The sequence below is a fragment of the Herpailurus yagouaroundi genome, unplaced genomic scaffold (genome assembly GCF_014898765.1).
Source record: "Herpailurus yagouaroundi ecotype Mexico unplaced genomic scaffold, PumYag 387, whole genome shotgun sequence".
NCBI classification, from domain to species: domain Eukaryota; kingdom Metazoa; phylum Chordata; class Mammalia; order Carnivora; family Felidae; genus Herpailurus; species Herpailurus yagouaroundi.
The window spans coordinates 444,025-459,637 of NW_024412604.1; the positions used below are offsets into that span (position 1 = coordinate 444,025).

At 48.3% G+C, this 15,613-nt stretch overlaps 1 protein-coding gene across 1 annotated transcript in view; it reads right to left on the minus strand.

The window, feature by feature from the left end:
- ZXDC (ZXD family zinc finger C) overlaps window positions 1-15,613 on the minus strand; it is a gene marked incomplete at its 5' end in the record, with an annotated part of 39,191 nt that overhangs the window by 19,908 nt on the left and 3,670 nt on the right. Inside the window, 5 exons of the mRNA XM_040463291.1 lie at window positions 2,404-2,488; window positions 3,147-3,209; window positions 4,369-5,057; window positions 8,885-9,055; window positions 14,449-14,579. Of these exons, the coding sequence (XP_040319225.1) occupies window positions 2,404-2,488; window positions 3,147-3,209; window positions 4,369-5,057; window positions 8,885-9,055; window positions 14,449-14,579 (1,139 nt within the window). The remainder of the gene's footprint in view (window positions 1-2,403; window positions 2,489-3,146; window positions 3,210-4,368; window positions 5,058-8,884; window positions 9,056-14,448; window positions 14,580-15,613) is intronic.

Sequence of the window (15,613 nt, forward strand, 5' to 3'; positions counted from 1 at the left end):
GAAAGAAAGAAAGAAAGAAAGAAAGAAAGAAAGAAAGAAAGAAAGAAGGAAGGAAGGAAGGAAGGAAGGAAGGAAGGAAGGGCGAAAGAAAGAAAAGGGCGGGCGGGCACAAGAATCCAACTGAAAGAGCTGCCAGGAACCAGAGCTGGAGCAATCTGAGCAGCAAATAAATACTGATAATACTGATTATCATTCAGTACTCCTCACAATAACCTAAAGGATAATAAACACCTCTGAGTCCACACTAATGTAACCAAAACATAAATGAGGGAGAAGAGACCACTTTCCCTTAGAGAAGTACAGGGATGAGGGAGAAAGAAAATCACCACTAGAACACCACAGTAACAAAGTCCACCCTTAAGTGCTGAATGAGGGGAGGCTTAAGGAGAAACAGGATATTTGCATGAGCGCAGGAGCAGATTAACCTTGCCCAGGACAAGTCTGGCCTTTGCCTCTGGATCCTGAAAAGAAATCGCAAGGTCCCTGGAAGGTCCAGCCTGGTAAGTGTGTCTACCTGGGAGCCCTCAGGCACTTCAGACAGTCTACCGACATGATTTATAGTGGAGGTCTCGGGTCGCAGAGTCAGCTCAACCTTCGGAGGGGCTGGAGACTGTCAGCCACATGGACAGGCACCCATCTGTGCAATCGAGACACGATCAACGTGTGGATATGAAGGCCCAGGTGAGCTCCCCTGGTTGGCAATACTTTGTCACACTATGGGAGAAGTCAGCACTGTCTGCAAACAGGACAGACTGCCCACCAGAGGTCTGGGACCTCCAGAAGGAAGAACACCTAATCACTTGCAAGGGAGTTACGCCACCCGCCAACTGACCCACTGGATCAAAGCTCAATTAGATCCGGCCTCTAGATGGGATCACTGATTTATAGGAACCACAGAAGACAGAGGAACCGGTTAATCTCCAGCACAGTGGTGCAACCAGCCAAATCTAGACTGGCCAACTCCGCGGGACAAACCACCCAGATTCTCCCACAAGCACACGGGACAAAAATGGAGGGAGAAACCTACAGATGACAAAGAACATTAAGAAACATATCAACCAATAGTAATATAAGGCTTACTTGGAATGCAATTCAAGCAAATAGCTATAAAAATCATTTACAACGTTTGAGACAACTGAAAATTTGAACACTTGCTAAATATTAAGGAAATACTGTTAATTTTTAAAGAAGTGATAACATCATATGGGTTTGCTTTTTAAGTGTCATTGTTTAAAAGATAATGTGGAACTATTTAAAAAATTAAAAATAAGTAAAACCACCTCTACAGATAAAAACAATTAAAAATAAAAGTACCTCCACAGATGCCACCCAAAAGCAACGCAGTCAATGTAACATGTACCATACACCTGAATGTTCAGTGTCCTTTGTCCTTCAAGTGGAGGTTACCGATCGGGTTAAACAGAGGCATCTGCTTCCCTTCACTGACTCTGCCTAGCAGGTGCTAGATTCTTCCACTCTATGGACGTCCTCTACCACCACATACTTTCTTCTATTATCTCTACAAGTGCCATGGGGACACTGTGTGACCGCTGTGGAGGTAACCCTTCCCCAGTCACAGGGAACAGGGCCACGAACAACATTCGCTGTAGGGCACTATCTGCTTTAAGAAAACAGATTAACAGAAAATAGGGAGTGATTTTAAAGAAGCCATGATATTAAGAAAGATACAAACTGTACTGCTAACCGTACATACTCTTTGATATTCTTCAAATAAATTTTAGACAAAGAGACACATGAAACACTCGAAAAACAGTACTAGAAGTCGTCGCTGTTTCCTTTACAGAAGGATTTTCCAGTTTCTTCACGCACGGCATCCCACCATTCCATTCTCTAGACAGACAACAGACAGATGCACGAGGCCACAAGTTAACAGGTCTTGTCTGGTCCACCCAAGTGTTTTTTAAAAATTCGACAAAGTTGCTGACGTTTTAAAATTACAAGATTTTAACATAACGCTGAACTACGCATCCACAATGCCACATGCCACCCAAGGGCAGGCTCCGTAAAACCCTGCTCCTGGGACAGCAGCAGCCCCGTCCCCAGGCTGTTCCCAATGCCACGGTCAGGGGCCAGATGCCATCTGGCAGTAGGTTCCCACCTCTGCTCTTCTGACCCTTGGCCTGGCTGTTCTTTACCTTAGTGGCCTACTAGGCAACAGACACTGGCGTCTGCAACTGCTAACTTTCGCACAGCCTTTTCAGGTCAGAAAGACGTCTCCAGACGGATGCTGGAAATTTTGCGGTATCTTCTGAAGTTCACATAAAGGGCATTTTGAACGTAAAAGTAACACAAAGAACACAGAAACGCCTATTCTGTGTGTTTCTTCTCATTAAGGCCCAGGGTGACTCAGAGCCCTCACTCCCCCAGCACACACAGCCTCACCTGCGATGCTCCCAGCTCCTTTCTGCTTTTTTTTCTTGGCTAGTTGAATGGCTCGGGAATCAGTTCTTGCTGAGCCCCCACTTTCCTGGGACCAAAGAAAAGTGTGTCAGTCACTTGTTCCAAATGGCAAAAGAAGGGTAGTAAGGGAACTATGGAAATGTACTAAGTCTGCCTCCTGAACAGAGTAGAGTCCGATAATCTCTGAGGATCTCCAGCAAAGGTTCACCGAGAATCAAATGCTACATCCAATTACGGTGACAACTAAACAGAACGAGAGGTGGAACAATATACATGATTTTATTATCCAGAGAAGCAAAGTTTATTCCTCCAAAGTCTAAAACATATTAAAATATTTTACACAGAAACTGTTATAAAAGGAGTTACATACTTCTCTGCTGTCCGAAACAAATAACCAGCTTCCCTCGGTGGTTCAAGATTAATTAGCTGCAGCACTTCTCAACATTTTCCAGAACATGCCACACGATACTTGTACGGCAGACCTAGGGAGGTCCTATTTCATATCCCCACTACAGAAGCCGCTCTGGTGGTGAGGCCTGACTCAAAAGTTATATACACCAAAACAGTAACTACATTACCGAATTCAGGAAGTTTACTGAGGGGGCCAAACAGTATTCAAATGGGACTTCGCTTCTATAAGTTTGTGAATGTGTTGATACGAAAAAGAGTTTAATACTTATCACTACAAGAAGAAAAAGAACAGCCCTCATCAGCTCATGGCATACCTGTAACCCATTCACCACACACCATCTGTGCTCAGAGAATCGAGGCAGCCCAACGTCACACAGCTAGCGAGAAAATGAACAAGGAGTCAGGATCAATGTCATGGCGGCTTCTCCTGCCTCCACCCACAGTTACAGCTCCGGAGATACCGTGGTACCAAGGATTTCCTATTTCCCAAGGCACCAAGGCCCTCTACACAGGCCTGGCCTCCCCACTGATCGCTGAGCCTTGGCCATCTCCCCTCCTGGCCCAGTCACCTGGTGGTTCAGCAACTGCTGTGGCCACTTAGGCAAAGGCCGGCAAGTATGGCCATGCCACCGCCAAGCAAGAGCCGTCAGAAAAGGTACGACCGACCGTGCTTCTCTCAGACTGAAAGGCTCCATGGTAGATGGGTTACCACATCCCTCACAATGGATTCTAATTCAAAGGATTTAATTTTTTTTTTTTAAACTATGGTAAAATAGGATTTAACGTTTTGAACAACAGAAGTATCACCACCAAATTTAACCCATGCCACAAAGAAACCTATTTGATCATTCCCATCTGAGACTGAGGAAAAAAAAAGAGACTCTCCCCCAAGAATCTTTAATTAAATTATTTTAAATTAAATTATATTAAATGTATTAACTGACATAAATATAATTAAAAGTATATTAACTGTGGAGCCTCACAACTGGAGAGGTCCTCTTATAACCCTCCAGAAACAGAAGCTCACAAATCACTCCTTTTCTTTCTTGTTAATTCTAATTTAAAAAAATTTTTTCTCTTTTACATGGTTTTAAAGTTTCCATTAAACCTGATGTCATGATTCCTCTTCCTCTGGCCGTTAGGAAGTCTAAGGACCTCTTATCCCATGGAAAGCACAAAGGCAAGACATTTCAACGTTACGAAATACCTCATTTTTTTTCAGAAAAGAAACACATCATCACAGAATCACAAAACTCAAAAGGACCTTAGAAATCATCTAGCCAAACCCCCTCATTTTAGAAATAAATGAGAATTTAAGGTTCAGACAGGATAAGTGATTTCCTCAAGGTCATAAAAACTAGTCAGTTCCAGACTCAAGATCAGAATTCAGATTTCCAGACTTGTAGTCCAGGGCTCCGTCTCTTTTCGCAAACCAGTAAGAAATGTCTGCACATGAACGATTAATCCAGAACATCCTCAAGACTGAGTGTAAGAGAAGCGAGTTACGCAGTGGTGACTGAATAGAGCACTTCATACCAAATAGAAGCTGCCGGTCCCCGCACTGAGCCCCGTGTCTCTCTGAGGACTGTGCTTGTCGGCAGGGCTGCAGAACGCCGACCGGGGCGCCCCTCGGCTCCGTTCCTGCTGCCTGACAGTGTCGGGGCCAGGAGGTGAGTCCGGTTCCACTTTGATTGGAGCCAACAGCTCCGGGCCACTGGTGCTTCCTGGTGGGGGGCTCGGAGAGGTCAATGTGGTGGTGTTGTCTGCTAAATTACCTCCTGAGGTCAAAGCCTGTGGGTCCTGACTCAAGTTCTTCACAGGCACCGCTACCAGACAGCCTAAGGCTCCTGCACTTACAGTCTGCACATCATCCATACTGAAGCTGCTCTGCTGAAGAACTGTGGCTGCTGTCCCAAGAACGAGAGGGCCGTCCAGGCTTGGAGGAATGTCACTGTGGGCCACCAACACCAGCGGGTCCATGGACCCCAAGGAACTATTATTAGCAGGGAGGGTCCCTCCAAGAGAGGAGCTCACCGAAGTAACGTCAATAGTCAAGATTCCAGAGTTCAGCGCCTCATCTGAGGCCCCCGCGGCACTCCCACTGTCCCCAGGTGCATCAGAGAAGAGGGCCGCCAGGTCTATGTTGTTGAGCTCACTTTGGCCTGGGCTGCCGAGTTCACTGTTGTGTGTAAGAGAACTCGGAGCTCCAAGCTGAGGGAAGAGATCTGAAAGAGAAACGAATACTCTGGTTGTTGTATGCCCTTTAGGAGATCATGAAGTTCTGTCTGCGCTTTGGATGTCATGCTAGCAAGTGACCCATCAAGGTAACATGTACACTTCCTGCACCTGCTGCCTGATGCATCGAAGGTGGCCACACACCAAAGAAAGGCACTGCTTGATAACCTTATCAGGCTTTTTACATACATTGTCTCAAATCCTTAAACCGACAGGGAGGGGCGCCTGGGTGGCGCAGTCGGTTAAGCATCCGACTTCAGCCAGGTCACGATCTCGCGGTCCGTGAGTTCGAGCCCCGCGTCAGGCTCTGGGCTGATGGCTCAGAGCCTGGAGCCTGTTTCCGATTCTGAGTCTCCCTCTCTCTCTGACCCTCTCCCGTTCATGCTCTGTCTCTCTCTGTCCCAAAAATAAATAAACGTTGAAAAAAAAAAAACTTAAAAAAAAAAAAAAAAACTGACAGGGATTTCTGCGACCGGAAATAACTTGAGAGTCTACGTAATGTTTTGCGAAGTCACATCAACTGGTAACAGGAAGTGGCAAGACTTGAATTCACATCTTTCTGGCTTCAAACCCAATGCTCTTTCTGCTACACAACATGAACTGCCCTCAAGAGGACTGTAAAACCTTCCACAGAACACAAATCTTCGGAAGTCAAACATAAGCTGAACTCTGGCTCTGAGGTATTTTTGGAATCAGCTTGAGTCAGCTCATGTCTCATCAAAATCTAGCTACCACTCCAAAACAAATTTGAGTCATCGGAGGGTGATCAGAGGGAATAAAAACTGTTCTGCCTGGAGTGCTCTGGGATCAAGGCCTTGGCTCAAGGCCCCAGCTCTAGGGACCGCAGAGAACTTAGACATCAGCCACAGGGCACCCAAGGAGCTACATTCCCTCCAAGGGGCCTCTCCTGACGGGCTCCCCTCCTCCCCACCACCACTGTATTTCCAACCTCTATCACTCCTACCTCCCCCTAGGCCATGATCACCTGGAGGTGGGGAGTCTACCTGACCCACACGGTCCCTTCAGCACCAGGCACTGGTGCCTGGCTCCTAAATAGCATTTAATGATTATAGCAAAAATAATTCTAATAAATCCCTCTTGAGTCTTAAGTGTTCATTCAGTCTCAGTTGTTGGTCATATCACTCTTTAAATATTTGAATCTTTGTCATTCAATTAAACACTTTAAACACACTTCCCTTGGAGGAATAATAAACATTAAGCATATTTTTAAAATATTTCGAGAAACACTCAAAGCAGGGATTTATACACCACTACACCCAATCAGTCACCCCAAATCCTAGGATTCTTCAAGCACCAAGCAAACAGGAAGATGGGAGCACAAAATATTTGGGAGCCAAACAGGGCCTTGAAGTTATTTCTTCCCAAGAAACTTCTACCTGAAGCTTCTAGAATGTGCCAGTGCCTGGCCAGAGGGAAAAGGCTCTCTCAGTTCTCTGGCTCTATTCCGCCTACACCAACTGTTAGCTAATCCCAAACTACTTTCCAGTTGTGCACACCAGCTCCGAGTGCCTATTAGAGTTCCAACGCAAACCTATGAAGAAAATCGGCTACAGACAAATAAATTAATAACCAAATTCTGAATCTATCTTCTTTAGGTGTCACACTACTTCACAGTTTAAAAACAGAATTAAGGGGTGCCTGGGTGGCTCAGTCAGTTGGGCGTCTGACTCTTGGTTTTGGCTCAGGTCATGATCTCATGGTTCATGGGATCAAGTCCCGTGCTGGACTCCTCTAACAACGCAGAGCCTGCTTGGGATCCTCTCTCTCCGCCCCTGCCACGCACACATGCACACACGTGCACGCTCTCTTTCAAAATGAATAAACTTAAAAAAAAAAAATCGCAGTGCAGAGACCAATTTGCTCATAAATTTCCTATTTAGCATCACATTAATTCCATAGGTATTTACTGGACACCTATTATTGCGAGGCCCAGATATTCAGAAATCATTAAACATTAATTACTACAGCTTCTAGCCCAAGGTTTCCATCGTGACCTCGCTCCACCAACTCTCTTTGACCTTAGACAAGTCCTTCTCCTTTCCACCTCAGCTTCATCAGTGACAGGGCCGTGAGGACGCTCCAGCCCCAGAAGCACCACGAGGGGAACTCCCACAGCCAGCCCAGGGCTTGGCAGAGCCCCTAGCAGTATATATCCACAACAACGGACGTTCCCGAGCACTTGTTTCTCACGGGGCTAGCACTGGGACACTACCTAGTTATCCACCCCTGACCATGGCAGGGAATAACGACACCCAGGTCAATGTCGTATTATAAATTCAGAGCCCGGGAAACACAGGCACTGCAAAAGCAGCTGAGAGGCTCTCATATCCAGACAGACTAAGGAAGCTCATCTGAAATAAACAATGCCATCGCTGACTTGAATGAGCCAAGCCAGGAAAGAGGAAAGAACAGGAGCAAAGCAGAGGCCTGGGTGCACAGCATCCCATAGCACCAGGCTCAGAACTGGGAGTGGTGAGGGGTAAGTTTCGTAGACAGAGGGAGGAACCCAACCACTGAAGGCCTCTCAACACCAGCCTAAGGCTCTTGACTGGACTCTGTGTGTTGAGATGCCAGTCCCTGACAGGAGCCCTCAGAACACCTAGAGCCCAGTAGGGCAGCTTCTTCAAATACAAAGCTAAATGGCAATTGCTGTTAGGGCCACAGGAGTGAAGTGACCACATATCAACAGGATGGAAAGAAGCAGAAGAAGGACGTTTCCCTCAGAGAGCTACTCAAATTCTCTTCCGTGCTTGAAAGATGAGGAAACGGGGGACTGCGGACCTGTGCCCTGCCCTGGATCACACAGCTAGGAAGCGACTGTGCCCCAAGGCTGGTGTTGCCTGTCGCACAGATGGCAGGGAGCGGGGCCCAGGTAGCAGCACACTCAAATGACCTGAAGGCTAGCCAGGACTTCACCAAACAGGCCCCGTCGTGAGAGCAGGCTGGTGCCAGTGGTCTGGGGCAGCGGCAGTGCATAGTCGCCCAGACCTTGCAAGGTCCTGCCCACAGGGCTGTGCATGCAGCCTCTACAGGCAGCCTGTCAGTCCCACGCCACCATGTAGCCAGAGAACCAGGCCCTCACATCCCTGGAATCCCCACTCCAGGCTACTACTGTGGTTCCCTCTCTGCTCTACCCTCCCCAGAACTTCAAGCCAACTACCCCCACCCCCTGCGCCTCCCGGCCCCACCACAATGTGAAACACAACTCTGTCTGGTCTTTGAGGACTGTCCTCACCTCGGTGCTGGGAGGAGACAGAAGGGAAGTACCCAGAGACCACAACGGGACAGAGATAGAGGAGTGAAAAAGACAAATGGGGGAGAGGCACGCTCAGAATTCAGGACAGAGATCACAGAGCGAGACAGATTTAGGAGACACATATTAGGAAAAGCCAACCAAGTGGAAGACTGATAGGTAGGTAGAGAGATAGACAGCTAGCTAGCTACATGTATATACATATATATATATATATATGTATATATATGTATACACACACACACACACACACACACATATGTAAATAAATAGTGGAGGACTGAATACTCCTCAAAAGAAGCACTTCAGACACAAGGGAAGGAATAGAGGGTCAGAGGCAAGAAGCGGCAGGAGAACCCAAAAGATGCCACCAGGCTTGGCAGTGTGGTCCACAGGCTGGTAAGGCTTCACTGTGCTCGCCTTAGTGACTTCTGACAACCTCTGAAAGGAGGAGAGGAAGGAAGGACGTGCGTTTGCTTCTCTGACACACGTCGAGCTTACACATCTGTGCAGCACTCTGGGAGGGAAGTAAACCGAGCAGACCTGGGCGCTGGCTGTGCTGTCGGACCACATGAGCCTTCATGCTGTGCTTGGAGGTGAAGAGTCTGTTACAGCTGGAGACCGGGCAACGGCTTTTCGGAGCACCCACGTCCTGCAGGTGTTTCTTGGAGTGAATGTAGAGGCTGCTACGAGCAGAGAACCTGGCACAGCACCCTGGAACAAAAAGAACAATAAGCAATAAACCTAAGGATTCCCAAGGAACTAGTGGTTTCCTTTCTTCCCATCAGAATCGTAAGACAGTACATGTCTATGCTCTGACCTCTGGCAAGGGACAGACACAATACCCTTTGGGGCAGCATCACAAATGTAGGGGCCAAAGCTGACTGCCCCCAAGCCCACCACTTTGGCATGCAGATTATGCCAGCTGGAAACAATCAAGGCCTAAAAGACTCAAGAATGAACTGTGACATCCCTCCTCCTGACTGCCTAAAACGACTTAGATGGAGGACCTGCTCCAGGAAAAAAGCTATCACCATAGATAACTACATTATGACACTAACGAGGTATGGTGGACAGGGAAGGCCTAGCAAGGCCTATTTGATCAAAGTCCTCTCTGTGTCCCATTGTCATCCATGGACCCAGTAAACATTTGTTCCCCAAACATTCACTCTTTTCATCTTCTTGTGAATTGCTTTCCTTCCCTTTGAAAATCCCAGATCCCAACCCCCACCTCTTTCTAGCTCAGGATAACATATATACCTCATTTTGCCTGTACCTGGAATCTCACATCTGTGTGAGTTTCCCATATATATGAAATTAAATTTTATTTCCTATTAATCTGTCTCCTGTCAATTTAACTTAGTCCAGCTAGAACCACTTGGAGAGGGCAGAAAAAAATTCTTCCTCCCCAATACAAAGGAATTAAATTTGAAAGCAAACTGGATTTAAAAGGAGATATAAAATTCCCCTGCATAGAAGACACATAACCTTGGACTAATTAACTCTGGGCCTGTTTCTTCACCCATTACACGGTGCTGCTGGGAAAAGTCAGTCAAATTAAGTGCTAAACAACCCCTTCAAAATTCAATTGCTAAAAATGTATACCAATCATCTACACTTAGCTACCACTATAAAAACCGTAACCCTAGAACATTTAAGAGTTGGAAACTACCTCAACAGATCACCGAAGCCAACTCCTCTCATTTTACCACTGAGAAACTGATGTCCAAAGGGACCCAGCAAATGACCCTAAATCGGGTGTACAAGTGGAGCCTGCAGGTGGCATCACCTTGCTGGCTGTTCGACAGCTTAGCCGGAGTCAACAAGACCACAGACCTGCGCGCACATCAGAGGGCGAACAAGACTAATTCAAAAACTCCCCCACTTTCCTCTTGCCCTGATCCCCCACTGCTGGAGCTCTTGCACCACAGGGACACAGAGAGGGCAAGCGGGGTTCTTGGCAGCTACAAGCTTGTGACCTGCAAGTACATGACCAACCAGCTGTCCTGACAAAGGGGAAAAATAAAACCAGTGCGAGTGCCATGAAGTGTTCTGGAAGCAGAAGAAAGAGCGCACTTCCTGAGGCGACAGAAAAGGTCTCAAGAGGCAAGAAGCATCTGAGGTGACTGGGTCCTGACATGGAGTCAGGGCTGCACAGCAGAGCAGGAGGGGCGTGCAGGCCAAGGAGCTGCCTTCTAAGGTGTGGAGGCCACAACAGGGCAGCAGGGTGGGCAGGGCCTGGACTCTGGAGCCCAACTCTAGTTCAGCCCCTACTGGCCGCGCCTCATTTTTTCTTTCCAGGTCTCCTTTTCCTTTCCTCTCAGGTGGGAATGACAACCCGCCGCACAGGGTTATAAAGACGACGTGAAAACGACTCCAAGCTACAGAGTGTTCGCGCAGTGCCCAAGAAAATGGAAAGCGCATCAATGCACTGCGGCACCGTCTTGGAATGGCGAGGTGGAAACGCTGGAGTCTGGGGCCCGCGGGAGGCCTATTTCAGGAAAAGAGGCTATGAGGATAGGATGCGGCCAGATGACGAAAGGCTCTGGCTGCCTCTGAGAGGAGTTTTGAACTTATTTCATTTTCAAATGCAGCTTCAAGCCTGTTTCCAGGTCAGGCTCCTGAGAGAACATTTGGAAAACACAAGAGAGAACAGACGCCTCCAGTCCCAGGTGCACCGTCTGTGCCTGCCCCACACAGGGCCCAGGAGGGACGCCTCAGCCCCTTTTCCAGCTGGGACCCCTCAGCACAGACTTACAGAGGAAGATCGCAGAGCAGAGATGCCAAAAACACTTCTTACCAAACTGCTTTGCCAAGGACGGGGCAACCACAACAGGGATGTCTGTCACACTCTTGCCACAGTGGTTTCGATTTTTTAAAATATTTGCTAATTCGATAGGGAACCAAATACATTTCATTTTAATTTGTACATCCTTTGATGACCAGGAATATGACCATTTTTTCCATGTGTGTTAAAGGCGGTCTTTTTCTTTTAATGTTTGATAATCACCTTTTTTGTTTAAGATGATTGCATTTATTTAAGACTGTATTTTTTTTTTTAATTTTTTTTTTCAAATTTTTTTTTTTATTTATTTATGGGACAGACAGAGACAGAGCATGAACGGGGGAGGGGCAGAGAGAGAGGGAGACTCAGAATCGGAAACAGGCTCCAGGCTCCGAGCCATCAGCCCAGAGCCTGACGCGGGGCTCGAACTCACGGACCGTGAGATCGTGACCTGGCTGAAGTCGGACGCTTAACCGACTGCGCCACCCAGGCGCCCCAAGACTGTATTTTTTTAAACTAATTTCTACACTCAACGTGGGACTCAAACTCACAACCCCAAGATCAACAGAGTCGCACACTCCACCGACTGAGCCAGCCAGGCACCCCATGGCTGTCTTTTCGTAACTGCAACATCACCTGTTGAGATGCGTACCCATTCTTCACAAATCAAAGTCATCAGTGCTTGGCACCCCACATTTATAGCAAGTTACCCACCCCGTCCCGAGGAGGGGCAGAGGCAGCCCATCAATGACAAACGTCAAGGGAATGTCCTCAGCTTGAATTCACCACTTACATAAGGACCACACATTCCAACCTCGATTCGGTGCACATAGTGACACACCCTACTAGACACGCCCCAACACACACACACACACACACACACACACACACACACAGTCGTCATTCCACCACCTTGTCCTCCCTCAGCACACTCACTGCCGTGTGGCCCTACCCTCTCCATCTCCTCCAGTTACTACAAAAAGATGGGTGGTGGTTGTTTTTTGACTTTTTGTTATGAAACAGTTCAAACAAAGCAGGAAAAATGGTCTAATCACCCAGACTTAAGAATCATCAACTCTTCTTTAAAAAAAAAAAAGTTATCAACTCTCAGCCAACCCAAAAGAGTTCTAGGATCCTTTCCCCGAGGCTCCAGACCTTACCTCCACTCCCTCGAGAAGCACGCTCTTTGACCAAGCACCACTAGATCTCCCCACCCACACCCGCCTCTACCAGCTCAATGCCCAGACATGCCCACAGCCCCCAAGGATACAAATACAGAAAGGCAGAAGCCACCCCTCCTCTGTAGCCAGCCACCACCCCTTCCTCTTTCCCTCAGTCACCTCCAGGAGAGGGGTCGGCACAAGCCACCCCCCGCCTCAACAGAGCTCACCGCTCAGGGCACTAGAGCGGGGCTCTGCCCGAGTCACTCCACTGAACCTCGACCCTCCCCCTGCGGGACCCCGCTGACCCTACCGGAAGAGCCCCTGGTTCCTCACCACCCTGCCGCACTACCTCAGCGCCCAACCCATCTCCTTCCCCGCACATCCTCCTCTACTGGCTTCAGTGCCACCAACGCTCCCACTTTCCCCATTCCTTCCTAGGACCCTCCTAGGACTCCCCTTCTACTTTCCCACCGGCAGGAGTGGCGGTCCCCAGGGTTTTGTGCTAGGCCTTCTTTTTCATTTAATAGTATTTAATTTCATTTAATGGTAACAACGGCAGTAGGTGACATCTGTGTTTTTTTCTATATGCCTCCATTCAACCTGCTACCTATAGAGCCCTCTCGTAAGCACCCTGTGTGGGTTTGTGACCACTTCAAAGATGAGGTGAAGAGGCACAGTGCCCTCACGCTGCTTGCCAGAAGTTACAGAGCCACTTACGTGGCAGGCTCGAGGCTGGAGTCCAGGATGCCTGGTTCCAGCACTCAGGCCTTCAATCGCGCCACACCACACCACACCGCCTCTTTTCAGAGCACACCTCTCTTCGAGCGCCACATCCACTTCTGCGGCTTAAATCATCACCACGTGCTACCTGCCTCACCCCCGGCCCACCTCCTCACCGAACCCCGAAAGCAGTGCATCCCTGCCATCGGAATGTGGAAAGCCTGTGGGCACCTAAAATGTAGCCCGTCCTCTTCCTTCAACCACCAGCCCCGCGTGCCCACCTCAAGTGAGATACGCCCATATCCACCACACAGCACTGCTGGTGCACGAACTTCTCTCTCTCTCTCTCTCTCTCTCTCTCTCTCTCTCTCTCTCGCTGGTGCCTTCTCGCCCTTCCCACCGCTAAGCTCCAATACAGGTGCTGGCCGTCTCCCCAGGAAACCGGACCCAGCCTAAGCTCAAACAAGGTCCCACCACTCCCCTGCCCCGAGCACTCAGACTGCTGCTCTGGGAGACTGCCTCGCACTGGCCTCCCTGCCTCCTCCACCGCACTCCACTCCCCCCCACCCCCCCAACCCCCGCTGCCCCGGGCTAGCTCTGCCTCATTCTTTGGCTGACTGGGAGGCCACTCCCATGCCCCCCTGTGCTCCAGGAACAGTCCGGGTGACCTCTCCTCACAGCACCCCGCACATTATTGGCCTACCTGGTGCGCCCCAACTGGAGCTCTGACGACAGGAGGAACTGTGTCTTGATTAAACTATGTTTAATCAACACATTATCTTCGTGACATTCTAGCAATTGGTCTCAGTTTCACATCGGTCTTTATTATCCACTTTCCAGGTAAAGGAAACAGGCCCAGAGAAGCCGGCCTGAGATCTCCAACCAACGGGTGAGGGCCAGGATCAAGATTCACAACCACACGCTGACCCACTCTGCCATCCCGGCGCATCTGTGGCACCTACAGCAGGGCCAGCACGGACAAGCCACAGAGCTGACTTCTGGCCAACGAATCATGCCTTCGGTGTTTCAGAGAAAAAAAATTCCCAGTACGTTTTTTTAAAAAGCCAGCCTGACTACTGCCGTCCATGTGGCTACCATTTACTGAGTCCGTGACAGGTACCAGGTGCCAAAACAGGCATTTTCACACGTTCTTTCCCCTGATCCTCACAACCGCCAAATTAATCAGGTAATAACTAGAGCCACGGATCTCGTGAGTGCACTTCAGAGCCAGGAATCAACCCTGGTCTGATTCTGAAGTCGGTTCACTACACCGCTCCCAAGGTAAGACAACGAACTAAAAACCAGCCAATTAAACCCAATGCTGCAACTTGTGCTCAGCTTGTCGTTATGTAAATAAAACTTACCTTTGAACAACTTAAACTTACAACAACGTGGACGTGTGCTAGTTTAGAGCTCAAAGGAATGTGTTAAAAATCTACCTTCCACAGGACACTCGAACGGCTTTGTGCCCAGGTGGGTAATGCTATGGCCTTTCAGGTGCTCTGCTCTCGTGAAGGACTTCCCACAGCCTTCCACGGGACAGGTAAACCTCCGATCGTCATCGTGTTTCCTGGGAGAACAAAGAAACAGGAACGGTGATTATGCACGCCACCCAGAGACACCAGGCCTCAAGAGGGGATTCTTTGTTTAAAATCCCACAAATTACAAACTCTCAGCATTTAAAGAAAATGATCAGTACATTTCAGAAAATCTGAATTCTCTCTAGCCCTTATGGGCAGGTTTGCAATTTAGCTACCCTGTAATTAGAAATTCTACTTTAATGACAAGGCTGACTTGAGAGCCAGACACAACAATTAGTGCTGCCTCCATCGGAACAGCTGGGTCTCAAATGTATTGACGAAGCTACTTTTTGACGGTTACAGATTCTGGTAACAAACGAGGTTTCCAAGCTACGGAGGGCAAAGAGAAGCGTGCACAGAAAATCAACTGCAATCCTCAAGTCCTTGCATAAACACCACCCTTTCCTGAGTAACGTTTTTACAGTAAACCCCTCAATCCTCAGCTGTGCAAACCACTCAACCTCTCTGTGCCCCAATGCAAAACAGCGAGAAGAACATCAAGGCCAGAGTTGCTGTGAAGGTTAAATGATATCTCGTTTACGTGAAGTGCCGACCAGTACCTGCACACAGGTGAAGCCTCCGGGGTCGTCATTATCACCACGGAAAGTTTGTAATGACATAAGGAAAGGTTCTTCCACAGTATTAACTTTTTAAAAAATATTAGCTTGTATATAAAGTACACAAATTACATTCAAAAACAAGTATACATAAAAAACCTGACACTAGGTGATCAGATTCTGAGTGGTTTTCTTCTCACAGCTCTCTGAATTTACCAAATTATCTACAACGGGCTCCTTTTCTTAAAACTTAAAAAAAACCTCAACAGGGACGCCTGGGTGGCGCAGTCGGTTAAGCCTCCGACTTCAGCCAGGTCACGATCTCGCGGTCCGTGAGTTCGAGCCCCGCGTCGGGCTCTGGGCTGATGGCTCAGAGCCTGCAGCCTGTTTCCGATTCTGTGTCTCCCTCTCTGCCCCTCCCCCGTTCATGCTCTGTCTCTCTCTGTCCCAAAAATAAATAAACATTG